The sequence below is a fragment of the Chelonoidis abingdonii genome, chromosome 9 (genome assembly GCF_003597395.2).
Source record: "Chelonoidis abingdonii isolate Lonesome George chromosome 9, CheloAbing_2.0, whole genome shotgun sequence".
Lineage (NCBI taxonomy): Eukaryota > Metazoa > Chordata > Testudines > Testudinidae > Chelonoidis > Chelonoidis abingdonii.
The window spans coordinates 86,265,182-86,286,477 of NC_133777.1; the positions used below are offsets into that span (position 1 = coordinate 86,265,182).

Here is a 21,296-nt window from a genome sequence, read left to right on the forward strand (position 1 = left end):
GGTTGTGCACACCCAGGAGGTGGGGACAGCTGGAGGCCTGCTGCTCTGGGGCTGACAACCAGTGCCCCACTGCCCTAGATGAGGGTTCTCCTCCTCCCTTCCCCCATGTCAGAGTTCCTTCCCCACTCTGAACTCTGGGGTACAGATGTAGGGACCCACATGAAAGACCCCCTAAGCTTATTTTTACCAGCTTAGGTTAAAAACTTTCCCAAGGCACAAATTCCATCTTGTCCTTGAACAGTATGCTACCACCACCAAGTGATTTAGACAAAGAATCAGGGAAAGGACCACTTGGAGTCCTATTCCCCCAAAATATTGCCCCAAGCCCTACACCCCCTTTCCTGGGGAAGGCTTGAGAATAATATCCTCAACAACTGGTTCAGGTGAACACAGTCCCCACCCCTTGGCTCTTAAGAACAATGAAAAATCAATCAGGTTCTTAAAAGAAGAATTTATTTAAAAAAAGATAAAAGAATCACCTCTGTAAAATCAGCATGGAAGATAACTTTACAGGGTAACAAAAAGATTCAAAACACAAAGGATTTCCCCTCTAGGCAAAACTTTAAAGTTACAAAAACAGGGATAAACCTCCCTCTTAGCACAGGAAAAATGCACACGCTACAACAAAAGATAATCTAACACATTTTCTTACTATTTCTGCAATATTAGATGCTAAATTCAGATATGGCTTAGGGAGATGTATTTTCCCAGCCCTGGTTCCTTGCTGACTCCAAGAGAACAAAGGAACACAAAAAAACAAAAAACTTCCCCCACAGATTTGAAAGTATCTTCTCCCCTTATTAGTCCTTTTGGTCCCAGTGCCAACCAGGTTATCTGAGCTTCTTAACTCTTTACAGGTAAGGAGGGATTTTATGCTACCCTTAGCTGTATGTTTATGATACCCCGTCAATCCCTCACTGGGAGACGGTGAGGCTGCGGCTGTCAGCCTCGGGGTGGCAGGAGTGCAGAAGAAAGGATGGCAATGAGACGCTAAGTCTGCTGTGAAAAGTGATGACAAATATCACTTTCCATCTTGCCTTCCTTACGTCTGTGTTGCTGCTGGCATGGCTCTGCCTTCAGAGCTGGGTGCCTGGTCAGCAGCCGCTGCTCTCTGCTCTGCCTTCAGAGCTGGCTGTCGGTATATGTACTTGGCGGGTAGGGAGGGGGAGGGGAAGGGAGACAAGGAAGGCATGTAAACAACTGCAGACACAAAGAAGGGAGGCCCAAGCAAATACGTTTGAGAACCATTGCCTTAGAATATATACACTATGCAGACAGTATGTATAGAGAGAGTTTGTGTATATAGTCAATGCAGTGCAGACCATTGCACGTAGGAATCATTATGCCATGCATAGCTGGAGAGTTACAATGAGAAAGGCAGACTGTCTTGAGGTGAGGACATCAAGAGATAAAGAATCCATAACTTTCACTGGAAGCTTGTTTCAAAAGTTAAACACCCTCACTGTAGAAAATCTGTACCTAATTGTAATTTGAATTTGTCTGGCTTCAGCGTCCAGCCATAAGTTCTTGCTATGCCTTTCTTCACTAGGTAAAAGAGACCTTTAAGATTTGGTGTTTTCTCCCTGTGAAGATACTCATATACCCTAAACAAATCACTTTTCAATCTTCTTTTTGATAAGCTAAGCAGACCGAGTTCCTTCAGTTACTCATTGTAAAGCATTTTTTTTCAGCCCCCAAATATTTTTGTGGCTCTTCTCTGCACCCTCTCCGATTTTTAATATCCTTTTAAAAGTGTGCACACCAGAACTGCATGCAGTGTTGCAGTATTGGTCTCACCAATATCATATAGAGGTACAATCAACTCCCTACTCCGATTCCCTATCCCCCTGTCCCTTGAATGTATAGCCAAGAATTGCATTATCTGTTTTTACCACTGCATCACATTGGGAGCTCATTCTCAGCTGCTGGTCCATTATGACCCTTAAATCCTTCTCGGAGACACTGCTTTCCAGGATACAGTCCCCCATTCTGTAGATACGGTAGGCATTTTCTATGACCTTACCTTTGGCTGGATTAAAACACATTTGATTTGAACAGGAGCAGCTTACCAAGCAATCCAAGTTTGCTCTGTGTGACTATCCTGTCCCCACTGTTTACCAATCCACCAAACTTTGTGTTATCCACATTCTTTCAGCAATGATTTTATATTTATTTCCAGATCATTGATAAAAATGTTGAGTATCACAGAACCTAAGATGGATCCTCACAGAACCCCACTTGAAACACCCCATTCATTGATGATTTCCCTTGACAACTAATTTATTGAGATCTGTCAGCCAGTTGTTAATCCATTTTACATGTGCTTTGTTGATATTGTATTGTGTAAGTTTTTGACAGAATGTTGTGTGATGCTAAGTCAAATGCCTTACCAAAGCCTAAGTATATATGTCAACACAGTTAGCTTTGTCACCCAAATTTGTAATCTGATCAAAGAATTAAACTACATTCATTTGACAAGACCTGTTTTCCCTTGTTGATTGAATCCTGTATAAATTTTTCAATTATTTTGCCTGAGACCAATGGCATGCTAACTGGCAACCTAAGTCATCCTGCTTGTAAACCTAAGTCATCCTGCTTGTCCTTGTTGAATGCTGGCACAACATTACCAATCTTCCAGCCTCCTGGAATTCCCCAGTATTTCCTGATGTATTAAAAATTCACATAAATGGGCCAGAGATTTCTTCCATCAACTCTATTATGACTCTTGGGTGTAAGTTATCTAGCTGAATGTAAGACCTTGGTTTGCTTAGTCAGAAATTTAATTACCTGTTTTTATTGCAGATGGAGGATTTCTATGCAATTCTGACTAACAAACATGTCCAAAGACTCTTTATTTTCCCAAACTTTGCTCCACCTTAAATACAAGACTCAAATGCACATACTCTAAAAACCCTAAAATTAAGAGATGGGGCATACTGAAGTCTTAGAATTCCTGAGATGTGTTGCTATTTGAGCAGTGATTGCCTTCTGAGTTCTGAGAGTACAGAACCTCCCTGGTTACAATCAGCAGGGCAACATATTGACAAATCTTTAGTGAGCCAGAATTCTTCATGATTTCAAAAGTGCTCCTGTAAAGCAACTTTTAGTTTGCTCTGTGCTGTCTCCTCTTGTAAAGCTAAAATGATTTTGCCTGGGTATGATGTGTGGAAGCCACACAATATTTATTTGTTTATATTGTGAGCATCACTGAGGAAGCAAGAGGAAGACCAAGGACAGGCCCGTTACTCAATGCGGGGGGTGGGGGGGAATAGTAACAGAAAATGTGGAAATGGCAGAGGTGCTTAATGACTTATTTGTTTCAGTTTTCACCAAGAAGGTTGGTGGTGATTGGATGTCTAACATAGTGAAAGTCAGCGAAAATGAGGTAGGCTAAGAGGCTAAAATAGGAAAAGAACAAGTTAAAAATTACTTAGACAAGTTAGATGTCTTCATGTCACCAGGATTGGATGAAATGCATCCTAGAATACTCAAGGAACTGACTGAGGAGATATTGGAGCCATTAGTGATTATCTTTGAAAAGTCATCAAAGATGGGAGAGATTCCAGAAGACTGGAAAAGGGTATCTATAGTGCCAATCTATAAAAAGGGAAATAAGGACAACCCAGGGAATTACAGACCAGTCAGCTTAACTTCTGTACCTGGAAAGATAATGGAGCAAATAATTAAGCAATCAGTTTGCAAACATCTAGAAGATAATAAAGTGATAAATAACAGTCAGCATGGATTTGTCAAGAACAAATCATGTCAAACCAACCTGATAGTTTTTTTGACAGGGTAATAAGCCTTGTGGATGGGGGGAAGCGTTAGAAGTGGTACATCTTGACTTTAGTAAAGCTTTTGATACTGTCTGACCTTCTCATAAACAAACTAGGGAAATGCAACCTAGATGGAACTACTATAAGGTGTGTGCGAAACTGGTTGGAAAACCATTCCCAGAGAGTAGTTATCAGTGGTTCACAGTCATGCTGGAAGGGCATAACAAGTGGGGTTCTGCAGGGATAAGTTCTGGATCCAGTTCCGGTCAACATCTTTATCAATGATTTAGATAATGGCATACAGAGTATCCTTATAAAGTTTGTGGACGATACCAAGCTGGGAGGGGTTGCAAGTGCTTTGGAGGATAGGACTAAAACTCAAAATGATCTGGACAAGCTGGAAAAATGGTCTGAAGTAAATAGGATGAAATTCAGTACAGACAAAGTGTTCCACTTAGGAAGGAACAATCAGTTGCACACTTACACAATGGGAAATGACTGCCTAGGAAGGAGTACTGCAGAAAGAGATCTGGGGGTCATAGTGGACAATAAGCTCAATATGAATCAACAGTGTAACACTGTTGCAAAAAAAGCAAACATCATTCAGGGATATATTAGCAGGAGTGTTGTAAGCAAGACACGGGAAGTAATTCTTCCGCTCTACTCTGCACCGATTAGGCTTCAGCTGGAGTATTGTGTTCAGTTCTGGGTGCCACATTTCACAAAAGATGTGGACAAATTGGAGAAAGTCCAGAAAAGAGGAACAAAAATGATGGAAGGTCTAGAAAATATGACTGTTGAGGGAAGATTGAAAAAATTGGGTTTGTTTAGTCTGGAAAAGGAGACTCAGAGGGGACATGACAACATTTTTCAAGTACATGAAAGGTTGTTACAAGGAGGAGGGAGAAAAATTGTTCTCTATAACCTCTGAGGATAGGACAAGAAATATTGGTCTTAAATTTCAGCCAGGGGGGTTTAGTCTGTAGATTAGGAAAAACTTCCTAACTGTCAGGGTGGTTAAGCGCTGGACGGTTGTGGAATTTCCCTCATGGGAGATTTTAAGAGCAGGTTAGAAAAACGGCTGTCAGGGATGGTCTAGATAATACTCAGACCTGCCACGAGTGCAGGGGACTGGACTAGATGACCTCTCGAGGTCCCTTCCAGTCCTATGATTCTATGACAGGGGTAGGCAGCCTATGCCACGAGTGCCAAAGGCGGCACGCAAGCTGATTTTCAGTGCCACTCACACTGCCCGGGTCCTGGCCACCAGTCCAGGGGGACTCTGCATTTTAATTTAATTTTAAATGAAGCTTCTTAAACATTTTAAAAACCTTATTTACTTTACATACAACAATAGTTTAGTTATATATTATAGACTCATAGAAAGAGACCTTCTAAAAACGTTAAAATGTATTGCTAGCACACGAAACCTTAAATCAGAGTAAATAAATGAAGACTCGGCACAGCACTCTAAAAGGCCAATCTCCTCTTTATGACTTGTATCTAGGCATAAAAACAAGATTTTGGCTCAGTTCACTCACTCTTTAGGTGGTAGAAAAGTAGTTCTTTGGAAGAGAGTTCGCGCGGCATAGCTGAACATACAACCCTCTAATCAGGGGGAGAGGGAATCAGAGCCAGTGAGCAACCACACAAAAAAATAGGTTTCAGAGAGTAGCAGCCGTGTTGCCTGTACGCAAAAAGAACAGGAAGTAACTTGCTGGCACCTTAGAGACTAACATTATTTCGCATAAGCTTTCGTGACCTACAGCTCACTTCTTCGGATGCATAGAATGGAACGACACAGACAGGAGATATTTATACATACAGCAGAACCATGAAAAAGTGGAAGTATGCATTCCAAACAGAAGAGTCTAATTTCAATTGAGATGAGCGTATAATCGCAAGAGAAAAAAACTTTTGAAGTGATAATTGAGATGACGCAGTAGAGGTGTGAGGATGAACTTCAACATAGGAAATAGAGTCAATTAGAGTAAATGACCCACCATTCCAGTCTCTGTTTAAATCTAAATTAACTGTCTTATCTAATTTGCATATTAATTCGAGTTCATGCAGTCTCTCTTGGAGGTCTGTTTTTGAAGTTTTTTTGTTGAAAATTGTCATTTTTCAAGTCTGTACTGCAGTTGGTTAAGAGGTTGAAGGTTTCTCCCCACTGGTTTTTGAATGTTATGATTCCTGCTGGCCTGGCTAAACAAGGGAAAGCACACTTCCTAGGTAGCTAAAACACACACACACACACACACATATATTTGGAATCAACAGAAAAGGATTATGGTCTTACATCAGGAAAGCAATATTAAGAAAAGTTTGGTACGACAAACTTTGCCCTTGTAATAAATTTGTTAAGATAAAAACAGTAGCCACTACAAATTGTTCACACACAAAAGTTATTTTAATGCAATTATATATTTGTATTTTTTAGAATAAATGTATACTAATATTATTAATCACATGATGTCAGTGCTTATTTTTATTGTTAAATATCAGCCTGTTGCTAGATACCTTGTGACTAGCATCAGCTATTTGGAGACAGAAGGCTTGTCACTTCTGGTCACGTTTAGCTTTACATCTGTGAAAGGCGGCTTTCTGTGAGTAGCCCCTCAGTTGGTAGGAGTTTATTTCAGTATTGTTATGTATAAGCTGCAGCATACTAAGATACTCTAATATCTCAGGACCAAGCTTTTAAGATAGGTGCCATAGGAAAACAGTTCAGCATTAGAGGTCAATTTTTTCCCCTGTCAGGGGTACAGTGTTTTGTACCCTCACCTCTCTACTGGACTTTTCTCCTGTCCAGGGGCGGCTCTAGGGATTTTGCCTAGGGCACGCCTGCGGGAGGTCCTCCGAAGCCGTGGAACCAGCGGACCCTCCGCAGGCATGCCGCCCTCCCGGTGACAGGCAGAGCGCCCCCCGCAGTTTGCCGCCCCAAGCATGCGCTTGGCATGCTGTGGCCTGGAGCTGCCCCTGCTCCTGTCCACCCAGAAGGTGGTCCTCTGTCCAGGTGAGGGATGGGTGGGCGGGGTCTGAGGCGCCCCCTCTCCAGGTGAGGGATGGGTGGGCGGGGTCTGAAGTGGCCCTTTCTGGTGGGGGATGGGCCTGAGGGCCGAGGCGACGAGACAGGTCTCCTCACAGCTCCCTCCCTGCACAACCAGCCTAATCCTCCTTCGTGCGCCGCCCCCACCTCTGCTCATTGGCTGTATGTCACAGTAAACACGCTGCGATTGGCTAGCCATGGTTGGCGGGTTAGGTTGCGCCCAGAGGGTGGCAGGTGAGTGCGGGGAAATGGCTGCGCTCCGCGATTTAAACCGGTAACAGAGCGGGGTCGGTCCCGAGGCGGGGTGAGGTGGGAGTAGGGCCCGGAGTGGCGGGCCAGGACGGGAGTTGCGCCCGGGGCCCCAGGGGGCGGGGTGAGGAGGAGGGGGTCGAGCCCGGGGTGGCGGCCCAGGCGGGGTGAGGAGGGGGTCGGGCCCGGGGCCCCAGGGGGCGGGGTGAGGAGGAGGGGGTCGAGCCAGGGGTGGCGGCCCAGGCGGGGTCAGTCGCAGTTCAATGTAGCCGGGCGGGGGAGACGGGTCGGTTCAGGGCCATCGCTGCTGCGTGTGGAGGGAGGGTGCAGTTTTGGCGGGGCTGAGGGGTGATGTCCGGGGCCCCAGCTCGCTCTCAGACACTAGCAACCAGCCCTGGCGTGTGGGTCAGAGTGTCCACCACCTCGGTCAGAGACTGGGGGAATGGGTCACCCTGGTCCCCACTGGCTGTGCCCCTCAGTGCTGGCCTTTGGCCACCTCTGCTCCCTTCTCTCTTTTCGTGGCCAAATGCTGCTGGCTTTGGCCCCTGCTCGCTGCCTCTGCATCTCACAAACTCTGGCCGGTTTGGGGAGCCAGGAGGTGCTCACCGAGCTTGGGGCCAGGCTCATGGCTTTATAGGAGGACACTGCCTGTTGTCCACAGTCTGATGGTCACTGCCTGGGTTGCTGCCAAAGCCCTTTAGGATTCTTTGAGATGTTGAGGGCAGAGAGAGCTGAGCCTCACACTAGTCGTTCAGGTCTCTCGTCTGAAATAGCAGTCATTCATCTGTGGGCTGGCCTGCTTTTGAAGGGTATCAATGCCAAAGGCTGCTATAATGGGTTTCTTCTGTTGTCAAAGTCTCTGAAGCATGAAAACAAATTAATAATATACAAGTTTAACAGAGGTTTGAAATTCCATTAAATGCATGACCACTTCTGCTGTGCCACAACACAGCAAACTGCTCCAGTCCTGCTATTCTGGAATCTCTGTTAGGTCTTTATTTGACCCTCATGAGGTTAACTTAAAATAGTAGGAGAATTGGCATCTTACCGCAAAGGTTGACACTAGCGGACAGTCCAGAACATACGGTAACTTGAGCCTATCCTCTTCAGTCTGTAGGCCCTCTTACATTTTCCTGTTCAAATCTTGATTGATGTAGACTAATCTTTGAGTGGGTTAAGACTTGTGAGAGGTTTGTGTGGAGAGAGCCCCTGTTCAAATTTTCAATTGTGGACTCGCGTAATGTTTTGTGGTTTGGAGTAGGTGTGTTGTGATATGAGGTTGGAGTGCATCACAGAGTGGCAGAAGAGTCAGCCTAACCAAGGTTCAGGCAAACCTGGGTGGTGGTGTGAAGCTGAAGGAGAAATACTTTGCATTTATTTTGGAAGTAGCAATGACCTTCCCTGACAAGTTTTGAGAAGTCAGGTGTGTCCAGGGTCTTTCCTCTGAAGCTATGTCTTTTTTGGAGCACTGTGTGCTGTCTTCTTTGCTGAGAAGATCAGTAAAGTTAGAGACCGAGCCTTTCCCTATGCCATAGCCTGCTTCCTACATAGTATGGCTGTGGTGAAGGAAGGGGGCCCTTCCCTCCACTTTGAGTGGCAGGGAGCAGCAGTTTGGGGCCCCTTTAGCTCCCCGGGAACAACAGTGGAGTTCCACTCCTGTTGGGAGGAACAGCCATGGCAGCAGGGGTCCTTCTGCCTTGGCAGAGAGGAAGGAATGGCAACTAGGGGTGGTGTTTACCCTAGCAGTGAGGGCGTCTCTGTCTGAGGCGAGCAGTGTGTCCAGCCACTCCTTCCCCTTCCATAAGGACCTTCTCTAGTCTAGGATTTAAAGGTATGTTATTAACATGTTGGGTAACATTACACACTTAAATCCTAGTCTAGATGAGGCCACACAGTTCTCTGCTGGAGTGGTGTTAGTGGGGACTCCAAAGCTTTGGGTTATGGAGCTCACTACCCCATTGAGATGCCTGAAGCAGTTCCCCTCCTGATCTAATAGAGTCTCTGCAGATTCCAGCAGACATCACTGCATCTACTACTCATTTCACCTTTTTTAGGTTTGTCTTCACAATCATGGGGGCTAGGAATTTGTTTTTAAATGGAAGCTGAGCTGCTGAAGTCATCATGTGACTTCAGGAGCTGGGGTTTTAAGCCTATAATCTATGCCTTGAACTGGCTTTGGTTAGAGTGACACTATTGCACCAAACAAAAATATCAAGTCAAGAGGGCTTTGCTTAGCTGGATTGCGTCTCACGCTAGGGCATGCAGGTAATCTTTCACGGGGAGAGGGGCTTGGAACCATAGCCTGCAAATGGGGTCCTTATTAATGAGCCCATTATCAGTGCTTCCTTTTGTGGGAATGCCTAGTCAACTAATGTTTTAATATTAAGCATTTATATTATGTTAGTGCTTAAAGGCAATGAAGAATGGCCTAGTGTGGATAAGGCACTACCCTGGGAGTCGAGAGACCTGGATTCAATTCCCAGCTCAGTCAGGCATCCTGTGTGACTCTGGATAAATAGCTTGCTCTGCCCTGTGTTACAGGGCTGTTGTGTACATCAAGTCTTCTAATGACTGAGAGGCTTTAGATGCTCTAGTAATGAGGGCTGTATAAACACCAAGATAGGAATGCTGCAATCAGGGTGTGTGGCCCCAAACAGAGACCATTCCTGTCCTGGAGATTTTACAATCGAGAAGACGCACACAGACAAAGCCTTGGCAATGGCTATATAATAAAAAAGCAATTGCATGTGGTGTGCCGAAGTTCCACCTCTGCTGAGAAAAAGATCTTGAAGCCAAGGATTTATGCCGTTACATAGTTTCAGGTCTTAATTTTCTGGGAGAGGGTATCTGATAGAAACTTTCCATGGGGCTGATGTTGGTGTCTGTGTAATGGGTATCCAGTTGCCTTTGCAGACTGGTGGATGAAATTATCACAGTGTGTAGATCATAATTATGTAAATTTTATCTAAATTAAGTGCAGTGCATTCCCTTAAAAAGTGTCTCTCTCTGACATTTCCTACTGCTGCCTTGTTACTGGTGGAGTATCAGAGGGAGTGCTAATATCCACAGGGCATCATCAGTTTGTCGCCGATACTACTAGGTCTAGATGACATGGTGGTAAAAACAGCCAGTAGCTGCCTGGGCTCTGCTGTTGCTCCTACTGTAGCTACCATTGGTGGAGCTGTGCTGATGGTGTTAATGCAATTATGAGAGTTTTAGGGGTTGGACTGAGGTGAGGTGTCATGGAGGGCTGGAAACAGAGGCGGCTGCATATAACAGCATGGTGGCACACTCTCTGGGATTTTGCCTAGGGTGACCAGATGAGAGGAAGAAAATATCAGGACACATCGGGGGGGTGTGTGTGTGTCCACCAGGGGGGAAAAAAAACCAAGCAGAGTGAAATATTGGGACAGACCTAAATATTGGGACAGTCCCAATTTTATCGGGATGTCTGGTCACCCTAGTTTTGCCTGGCCATTTTATAGCAATAGTTATCTACCTAGAGGAGAGCCAGCTTGCTGCTTCTTGCTCTTCTTACTCATTGTTCCTCTTGACCTTAGTGCAGCATTTGACGTGGTGGCCCACTCTCTTCTCTTGAACTCAGCTTTCTGTTGTGCTTCTGTTCCTGCCTTTCTCCCCTCTGTCTCCATAATTATAGTTCCTGTGCATCAAAATCCTTCCTTAATGGGGTCCTTTTAGGTTAAATTCTTGGGCCTTTGCGTTCTGTCTACCTGCTCCCTCTCTGTCATCACTTTATAATTCTAAAGAATACCTACTGCTTATACTCAACTGTACCTATCTTCCAGCAACTTTAATAATTCCACATGTCTTGGCCTGGTAAAGTTATAGTTTCATCTCTTGCGAGCTAAATGTCTGAGCCAATAGTCTGAGTAAGAGAAACCTCTTCAAGTACCAGTTCATTTAGTCTATCACCCATTTGTTTTCACTGCAAATTATAACAAACCAAATTAAGCTATTTGGGTATAAAGAACTCTTTTACTGATTTGAGTCTCCACGCAGGAAGACTGCACTGAATTAATTAAATTGATTTTGGTTGCTGTGATTTCTCGATGTAGACGAACCCTGGGTCTCCCAGATAGGAGTCTGCAGAAGTGGAGAGTAGTTGAGTTGTTTCCTGGCCACGGCCCATTTAATGTGTACGGAAGGCTTGTGTCGCCGTGGACCACTGCTTTAAAAGTAGTTTCAAGATTGCAGCCAGGCTGAATGGATGAAAATAACAATTATTTAAAGAGCAGATTTTTTTTAAAAGCTATTTTTAATTGAACTTTTAAAAAAAATTGCGTTTAAACTCTGTGTGGAAAAATTGCCCATATGGGGAGTGCATACAAAAGGTGCCTATTTTTTTTGACAGTTGAGCCCTAAGTGACCTACTTATGATCATGCTGTGAACCAAAGCAGATTTAGATAGCAGGAAATCCTGACTTCCAGTCACATGCTCTAAATATTGCTTCCCATTCTCCTTGAAGTGTCTCAAAATGCTACTACCCCCACCATGCTAACTTAAGTGCCTCATGTGATTTGTCCTTTTTTTTTTCTTTTTTTTTTCCCTTTTTTTTTTTTTTTTTCCAGGCCTTCCTGACCAGCGAAGGGATTGAAGCTTGGGAATTGGGAAGCAGTCTTCATTCTCTCCTTAGCTCCCCCCCACCCTCTTGATTATCAGCTGGTGTCCTCAGGGGTTGGAGACTGATGTAGCCAGCAGTCTGGAACGTACAGCATTGTAAGGGCTAAGTCTCATCACATCCAACTAATTAATTTTAGCAATGACACAATTCCCCTTCCAGCTAGTGCAGATGGATTAATTGCACACTGGACATGCCTGTTTGAAATGGCACTGAATGCTGTGCTCCCTGTGCCCCTTCTCAGGGTGCCTTCCAATATCGCTGGCTTCTGTCCCCACCCAGTCTAAAGTCTTCTTCGTCCAGCCCCAGGCACCTTCCACTAGTACTGCTATTACATTCCTGGATTTGTTCATGCAGCGCTAGTCCCTCCCCACCCACCCTGGTCTCTTTTCAATAGCATCAGCCCTGGCTTGCTCCCCATGGTGGGTTTTTTTATCCTGGTTTGTACATGATGATTCCAGAGCGGGATGGTCGGCCACCCAGGCTGTAATGTCGTCCCTGACGACCTCCCATGAGGGCGCAAGCTCCACTCCCAGGTTTTTTGTTGGTACCAGAGATGATGAGACAGACTTTCTGGGATCAAACATGAAGACAGACGAGATTGATTTCTTTGAGGATGATGAGGAGTCAGAGTCGGTAAGTAGGTCCTGGTGCTATGGAGTGGAGTGCTTGTGTGTGTCCCATGTCCAGCTTTCTCCTCGGTTGCTTAGTTTTTACATGCATGGTTACTTTAGAGGTGCCAGGCTGTCACAACCTGCAGGCCATACAGACCAGGCAGTGTGCATAGTAGTATGGAAATGTCATGTCCTAGATCCCCATCACTAAGACTATGATTTTCTTATGGAGATCATGGAATCCATGACTTCCTGAGACCTCCGTGACTTCAGCCCCTGGGCGCTGGGAGCTGCAGGGTCTCCCCGGCAGGGCCCCCCTGCAGCTCCTGGCTGTGGCAGGGGAACCCCGGAGCTACAGGCCACTTTTTTAGTAAAAGTTATGAACAAATCACAGGCTTCCATGAATTTTTCTTTATTGCCCATGACCTGTCCATGACTTTTACTAAAAATATCCATGACAAAAATCTTAGCCTTACCCAACACCAAATGCAGCACGATTGTTCCACTGTTCTCAGCACCCAGTACTTGGGCAAATTCTAGGATTTTCTCTTTCAGGTCCTTTAAACGGTGGTGGCAGTAGGGCAGGCCTGGCAGCTTCACCCTTATATTGGATCACAGATCATCTGCACCCTGATATTATAGGCTGCAGAAAAGAGTAATCTCCTTCTGCTTGTGAATGGTTCCTTTTGCCTCTGTTTGCAACCAACCCCCCTTACTGGCCTCTCTTCTAACCCCCTTTGTAAGCAGGATTAATTCAGAGGCACTATTGTACTTTTCCTTCCTTTGGAGCTCTATTACCCCTTTATCATTCTTAGTTACTTAAAGGAATTCACCATGAATAATGCAGACAGACTGCACTGAAGTTACAGTGTTTTCTGTGTGGTGCTGGCCAGGGGCCCTCTGAGGGCTTTGCAGGACTTCCATCTGTAGCTTTATGGGTCTGACCCTTTGGCCTGAGGTTTGTGATATGGGCTGAGCCTCTGAGGGCTAATGCAAACAATCTTGTACCATAAATAGAATGGGAGCTGTATTCACATGAAATGTGGTGGTGGTGGACTGGATGGGAATAAGAAGAATGTTTTCTTTTGTGAAAATGATGAAGTAGCTCCCTAGAGATTCCTCTGTGTCTCTTGCTGCTGGAGAGGTGTGTGTCAAGATGTTTTCTTGATATCCGGTTTAATGTTTAATAAGGTGGTGGTTGGGCGCATGAGGGATTTGAATCCCCTGGTCCCTCCCCTTGCCATATTGTCCTGGATTGTAGTGTTCAAGTCACTGCTCCATATTTGCCTGGGGCACGTAAGATCCTAGATGGAGGTTGCAGAGTATATCCTGTTGTAAATATTTCCTTAAATATGTTGGTGTGAGTCAGTGACCATTACAAAGAGGAGGGAGAAAAATTGTTCTCCTTAACCCCTGAAGATAGGACAAGAAGCAATGGGCTTAAATTGCAGCAAGGGAGGTTTAGGTTGGACATTAGGAAAAACTTCCTAACTGTCAGGGTAGTCAAGCACTGGAATAAATTTCCTAAGGAAGTTGTGAGATTTTTAAGAGGAGATTAGACAAACACCTGTCAGGGATGGTCTATATATAATACTTAATCCTGCCATGAATGTGCAGGGGACTAGACTTGATGACCCCTCCAGATCACTTCCAGCCCAGCGATTCTATGAGTCTCTCTCTTCTTCTGGGGCATTTAGCTTATTGTCAAAATCCTTCTAAATTAATAAGATGGTTTCTCTGAAGGTCCCATTTGTGCAGGATTCTCACTCCCAGGTCTAAGCTCTTTATTAAGAGACCAGTAGAACAACTCTGACTCTTAATGTTTTTTATCCTTGTGGCTAGTGGTAGTGGGAGTAGAGTGCTAGCCAAGCCCATGTGTAAATGCTGACCTCTGAAAGTTCCAGTTAGTCCCTACTCTTTCCTTGACTCTATTGGCAAAGAAGCTCCCTACAGGAGTCTGGCCTCATCAGCTCTGCTCCAGTCCTTCTAAAAGCATACTGCCATGCCTCATTGGATAGAAACATTGGCACAACAAGGGCCGAGCTATTTAGAAACAGTCATTCTGTGACTGCTGGAGTCAGGTTTGCAGAGAATTCTCATTCTGACTCCTAGTTTTTTACACTCTTTATCAGAAACATTTGCATTTATCTGAATTCTTCTGTATGTGGTGTCTTACCATAGGGAACTTGAAAAGAAAATGAGGTGGGGGTGTTTGAGCAAATTTCCTTGAGTTCTTTTGGTGTTATTGGAGGGGAGTATGGGAAGAAGTTACCCACTGTTTTTAAGAAGGAAAAAAAATAATTCTGAGCATTTTTGCATGCGCTTCTGCAGATTCAGCCCATGAACTTTGTGGTAAAACTGCTTTTAAAGATCGCAGTTCCTAACTGCAGAATGAGTGCTGTGTGGAAGGGATCATGTGCAAGTCCTCATGCTTATCCATGGTCTGTGTTTGCTTGGCTGTGTATGTGCTTGTGTCACCAGTGTGTATGTGTGCATATCACCTTTCGCATGTGTATGCAAAGAGGAGATGTTAGAACCACATATTAGATCTCTCCTTTTATAAGCTTGTAATGGTTTAGAGAGTGACTCTGATAGTGTAGGTGTTCAGAGATAGAAGGGAGAATCTTCTGTGTGCTGGAGAATCACGTGTTTTAAGATGCTTTTAATGGTTTCCACCTGCTGAGTTCTTTGTCTCGGGTATGATCTAAAGAGAAAATGAAGGTGTGTGTGGGTTGGGGGGAAAGCCCCATGTTTGTTCACGATTGCTGCCTCTATATGCCATTTGCAATTTGAGTTCATTGAACAAGATGGCTCGGTATTAAGCTGCCTGCTTCTCCCCTCAGCCTCCAGAACGGCAGATTGTGGTTGGAATCTGTGCCATGACCAAAAAGTCCAAGTCAAAGCCCATGACCCAGATCCTGGAACGTCTGTGCAAGTTTGAGTACATCACAGTGGTGATCATGGGAGAAGATGTCATTCTGAATGAGCCAGTGGAGAACTGGCCTCCTTGTGACTGCCTCATTTCCTTCCACTCTAAAGGTAAAGGTTTGTGGCAGCCCCTGCCCCACAGGCCTGGCAGTGGGGAACTTGCATTAATAGCATCTTCTGCTGTTTTTCAGGATTCCCTCTGGATAAGGCAGTTGCTTACGCCAAGTTGTGCAATCCGTTTCTGATTAATGACCTTGATATGCAGTATTACATCCAGGACAGGTAGGAGTTCAGTGCCCGGAGAATCTCCTTCCTTCCCCTGTGGGTGAACTGCCTGACTGGTTCCTGATCTCCCTCAGGGTGCTGTACAAATGCTCCTGCTGCTTCACCTTCCATGTGCTAGTGGGTATAAGGGACGGAGGGGCCTTGGTTGCCTCTATTTAGCAGATTTCTGGGAGGTGATCTCATAACTTTCAGGTGGGATGATGTAAGGGGAAGGAATGGACTGACTTTGATTGGAAGCAGGTGTATTTTGAGCTTTCCTGGTTAGTACAGTGAGTGGGAGGGACAGGGTGAAGTAGGACAAGGGAGTGAGCTCACAGAATGATTGATGGGAGTGATTAGCAAGGACAGGTCAGATCCCAGTGTAGGGGAGGCAAGGAGTGACAGCAGCAAGGGCAGGTGAGATTCTGGAGAAGGGGGGGAACAGCCAACATTTTGTAGCTAAATACCAAAAGGGTAGCTCCTAAGTAAGTGCCAGGCTTCCAGTAGGTCTGAGCACTTGCAGCTCTCAAGAACACCAGCTGATTTGTGGGTGCCCAGCTCCTAATTAATTCAGACTGTATATCTAAATATACAGGAGTCCTATATCTAAATATATTAGGAGTCAGAGCTAGGCAGCAAGGGTTGAAAACTTTGGCCTTGGATGTTTAGGGCTAGAGTGTCACACCCAGCCCTCCCCTCCAGATTTGAATGCCTGAAACACTGCCTTGGAGTTGTGTGGCTGACATACCCTCAAGTTCAGATGCAAAGAAGGTAGCTATTGGTGTGAAAACCATAGCTTCCCCATTTGGGACCTGTGGATGCGAGGACTCGGCTGCTGTTAGGTGTCCCTGACCAAGGTGGAGGTTTCTTGTGGTATGGTCTCTACCACTCTTAGTTGTTGCTGTCCAGTGCTGGAGGGGGTTGAAGGTAATGTTCTGCTGTCCCTTGGTGTCCAGGTTGGGTGGGTGCAGGTGAGTATGATGGGCACCCAGCTACCACCAGGCTGTGACAAAGTGGGAATCTTTTGTAATATTTTTGAGTTCTGTTTGTGTCTGTTTCTATTATATGCAACATTGTTACCCAGTGAGGTGGAAAAGAACTGTTTGCTCTTAGGGCAGGCTGAGTGACATAGGTGTGGGTGTTGCCCAGCTGTCTGGGCCTTAATCTCCATATCATTGGAGCATCTGAGAAGCCAGTGGCAAATCCAGTTGCCAGGACATTGACACCTAGCAAGCAATGACCCAGAAGGTTATGAATTTCCCCACCTCTACTTAAGGAAGCTGAACAACAACCCCCAGCTTGAGATCGAAGGACAGGAGAGTTACGAGGTGGGGGATAAGAGCTGGCAGCTGGAAGGAGTCAGGGCTCTTACCTGGTCTGATGCAGGAGGTCAGATGGCAAGACAGAGTTTGAACCAAGGGGTTCACTGCAGCATGGCTGGGCTTGGGCTGACCGGAATGGACTGAGTTTAACCTTCAGTTCTCTATACTACCCTAAGGCGTCCCTAGGTGGTGTTCCAATTGATTAATAAACCCGACTGTTTTCACAAGTTGTGAGTGTCACTACAAATGCTGGGTGAGGTGCATTAATTCCGTAAGAGTGTACAAGTCTCCATCAGGAGTCTGAGCTGGACTCGCTGAATGATGCTTACGGTGGGAAGAGGGGGCTGCAGGCCCAGAGGTCCAGTCTAAGGAGGTGGGGAATCTGCATGGCTTACCCTGGAGGAAGAGTGAAACCCCTAGGAGATCTGGCACACTGAAGGCATTCCTCCAAGAGACTGGGAGCCATAGCATTAGTCCCGTGGATCCATGACATAGGCATCCTAGTTCAGGACGGGCAGTGCTTTGCTGCTCACAGGCATCCCAATGAGGGATGCGAGGCAGACATCTCTGGGCAGGTGCATGCAGATGCTTTGCCTCCCTTAGTGTCATGACTGGGGCTTGGGCAGTCAGGTGCAGTGGTCACGCAATGTGGCATGCTTAGTGGTTAGAGTAGTGGCTGTTAGAGGCCTGGAATAGCACCAACAGACAGGAACCAGAGGTCAGAGCTGGGGTCAGGAATCCAAGAGCAAGCCGAGAGGCAGGTCCATTGCTACAGCTGGCAAGGGAGTCCATCTTGCTGCATAGGCATTCCTGGAATTCCTCTTGGGCTTCAGTGGAGTGGCTGGACCAATAAGGGACCCCAAGGAAAGCTGTTGGTCTGGGCTTTCAAGGTGTTACTTCCTGTGGTGTCTGTCTATGTGGTGATGTCTGTGGTCCTACCATGGTTGCTGGGTGGTGGCATGAAGGTGCCAGCCATCCTGCAGACCTGGGTTCTAGTCCCATCCATGCTGAACCTCAAACATAGACCTTGTTGTATTCACTCGACTTAGTGATAAATCTCCAAGTTTTATGTCGAGGTCACAGCCATGACCTTTCCACCTATTGTGTTGGCTGCCACTGACTTCTTGTCCTGTCCCTTGCAGGCGAGAAGTATACCGGATCTTGCAGGAGGAAGGCATAGACTTGCCCCGCTACGCTGTGCTCAATCGAGACCCTGACAAGCCAGATGGTGAGTGTACCCAGGGGGCAGTGGGAGTGACAGATGGCAAGTTCATCTCCCCAGAGAGCTGCGCTTTAGGTGACTCGGCCTCAGAAGAGTCTGGGAATAGAGCTTGAGTACACAGGGATGCTGATGTTTCTCAACCTCAATTTACAAACAACCTGGTGTGCCTGGCTCCCTTGTCTGCCCTTGGTTACTAAGGCCTCAGAGAGCCAGCCTGATGCTATTCCCAAGTATCTATGCAGCACACCCCAAATGCCCAGGCAGCATGGCTGTGATCAGACTCCACCAAAGGAGTGCCTCCAAGGATGGTGCTAAAAGGGACTTGCTGTTAAAGATCAGACCTTGATGGCAAGCCTGAACAGACCTGATTTGCAGTCTATGCTGCTGACCCAGACGTGGGGTAGAATGGTGAGCTGGGTCCCCTGAAGCAGGCTTCCCCCCTTTCCTGACCTGCTCCTGCTGTGCTTTGTCTACAGAGTGCAACCTAGTGGAGGGAGAGGACCAAGTGGAGGTGAATGGAGCCGTTTTCCCAAAGCCGTTTGTAGAGAAGCCAGTCAGTGCGGAGGATCACAATGTTTATATTTACTACCCAACTTCGGCAGGTGGGGGCAGCCAGAGGCTCTTCCGGAAGGTGAGGGGAACTCCAGTTGCCAGCGGCCATTGGCTGTGGGGCAGACACTTCAGTGCGTGCCTGTCGGCAGATAGATAGAACTCTCATGTTCCTTGAGGCCAGAGATGCACCACCGGAAGGAGAGTCCTTGGGTCTGGGAAAGGCTTGTGGGGCCTTCTGGAGGGAGTAGGGGGGAATCTGGTTTCAAGCTGACTGAGATCTTGTTGTTAAATGCAAAAATCTGTTAATGCCATGTTAAGAATATGTAGTTAAATCACAGTGAGTCAGGAATTGCTGAAGAGACTGTTCCAGCAGCAGTGCCTGGCTTATGTGCTCAATCACACCACACACAGCAATAGAACAGCCCAAAAAAAGCCTAGTACATTTCAAATGAAGGTTGCTCAAGTGCTCATCCCACCAACATGATCACTAGAAGTCATGGATAGTACCAGCTAATGCAGTTTTCATTCAGATACCTTAGCACCCAAACTTCATGCTGGGTGTATCTATGCTACAGAATTAACTCCAGTAGTCTACCCTTGAAAGATTTTCTGGGAGGTTAACCTATCACGAGGGAGAGTGTCCACACTCCAGAGTAACAGCTGAGTGCTGGCGGATCCATGCTGGAGCTCTGCTCACTAGCGTGGCAGTGCTGGGACTTCTGGAGGCACATCTAAAGGTTTCCTACTCTGCACATCACCAACCTCTCTATGAATACTGCATCTCACTCTGGTGTGCACTCTGCTCTCCATGTCTGCTGTCACTCTCAAGGCTTTACTTATCTGTTTTTATCCCTTCCCCCATGATTTGTTGGTTTTTGTTTAGCTGGTGCATTCTTTAGGGCAGGGACCAGCTTTTCCTCTAGGTTTTGAATATGCCTAGCACAATACAAATATGAAATTGTCAAACAAAGACTATTTAGTGACAGTTAAGGTTGCATTAGAATATGCTACATCCACCCAAAACCTTCACAACATGGAAATAGGTTGGGGGAAAGACTTATGCATTTCTTTCCACTTTTATATTGCCTACAGTGCTGTCAACAGTCCAGTCCAGCACTCCATATGGCTTTTACCTCTTCTTCTGTAGAGACACAACACAAATGCAGACACCAGCGTATCAAACTTGCACTGTAACTCATTTACTTCTATATCAAGTTATATCAATAGATCACCACATCTGATTCCCACATTCCATGCAGCAGGGAAGTTATTCTACCTTAGCAATGTTGAGGGCACTACTAAAGTTTTGCATTAATGATTTTTTGTTTTTGCATTTCCCTGACTGCCATCTGAATTGGGGGTTTATTGTCTTAGTCAATGATATGGGTAGTGAACTGCATGGGAATTTAAACAGCAGATAGACGAGTTTAAGTTTGAACTCTTGGTCTCTTTGCCCTCAGAAGTGAGTGGTAGTGTTCACATATGACAGATTTGCTGTCAAATTGGCAGGTTTGGCGCAGTGCACAAACTTTCAGTTATAGGTAAAAAGTTATAAAATGCTCTATAGACGAGCGGCGATTGTATAGCTGGTATTTTGAGCAATTGGTGCATTAAGAGCAACAATGTGGCTGGAGTACTGTAGGTTTCTTGCAAAAGGAGGTACAAAAAAGTGAGACGTGAAAATGCCCAAAGAGGTGATTTTTTGAACTCTTGTTCTCTGTACTGAGTCATTTTTTTTTCTCAAACCACCAGGAAATTCAAATAGCATCAGAATTTATATTCCGTGGATTGTTTTTTTTTTAATCATATCAATACGATTTTTAAAAAGTAAATGTTTAAAGTTTCCATTAAATTGAAAACTTCTGACTTCGCATGAATTATGGAGTTAATACTAGCACCTGCATAACAACAATATGTGGTGGCTATTATCCAATAAGTTATTTTACTGTGTGGGGACAATGTCTTGTTTCAGAAGGTGGAGGAAGTAATTAGGGGACAGCCACTTTAGATATGATTCTGACTGACATGGAGGAATTGGAATTGTTTGTGACTGAAGGTTAAAGGCATTTTGGATAAAAGTGATCATGAAATGATAGATTTAATGGTTCAAATGAAAGGGAGGAGTGAGAGCAGCAGAATGATAATGGATTTCAAAAATGCAGAATTTACAGACTCAGAACTGGTAGATTTTCTTCTCATGGGACTTTACCTAAGGGGAAAAGTTGTTCAGGATTGCTGACAGTTTCTCATAGATAATGTTAAAGGTGGAACAGCAAAAAGGAAACCTATAAAATGTGGAAACATGGACAAATTGCTAAGGATAAGTATGAAAGAATAGCACAAGGATATAGGGGTAGAATTGGAAAGGCTAAGGCACAGAATACATTATGTACAGCATGGGACATAAAAGGACAGAAGAAGAAGAGGTTCTATAAATACATTAGGAGCAAGAGAAAAATAAAAGTGTAGGTCCACTATTTAGCAAGGAAGGAGAGCTAATAACAGATCATGTCAGTTTAATGCCTAACTTGCCTCAGGCTTCACTAAAAAGATTGATTGTGACCAGATGCTTAACACAATTAACATTTAACAACAAGGGAAAAGGATTGCAAGACAGAATAGGGAGAGAAGAAGTTAACAAGAATATTAAGGTAAATTAGATGTATTCAAATTGGCAGGG

The 21,296-nt window shown here is 45.2% G+C and overlaps 1 protein-coding gene across 19 annotated transcripts in view; it reads left to right on the plus strand.

Annotated features, from left to right (window-relative positions):
* The first annotated feature begins 6,982 nt into the window (after nucleotides 1-6,982).
* Nucleotides 6,983-21,296, plus strand: part of PPIP5K1 (diphosphoinositol pentakisphosphate kinase 1) — a 222,927-nt gene continuing 208,613 nt past the window's right edge. For 7 of the 19 annotated variants that reach the window (XM_032768645.2, XM_075069777.1, XM_075069778.1 and 4 more), the window contains exons 1-6: nucleotides 6,984-7,059; nucleotides 11,665-12,350; nucleotides 15,172-15,367; nucleotides 15,448-15,538; nucleotides 17,985-18,070; nucleotides 18,541-18,695. In XM_032768645.2, coding sequence (XP_032624536.1) covers nucleotides 12,204-12,350; nucleotides 15,172-15,367; nucleotides 15,448-15,538; nucleotides 17,985-18,070; nucleotides 18,541-18,695 — 675 coding nt within the window. In that variant the 5' untranslated portion in view covers nucleotides 6,984-7,059; nucleotides 11,665-12,203. Of the gene's footprint in view, nucleotides 7,060-7,090; nucleotides 7,113-11,664; nucleotides 12,351-15,171; nucleotides 15,368-15,447; nucleotides 15,539-17,984; nucleotides 18,071-18,540; nucleotides 18,696-21,296 lie in introns of those variants that run through there. The other 12 variants (XM_032768634.2, XM_032768635.2, XM_075069776.1 and 9 more) reach the window with 7 other exon arrangements.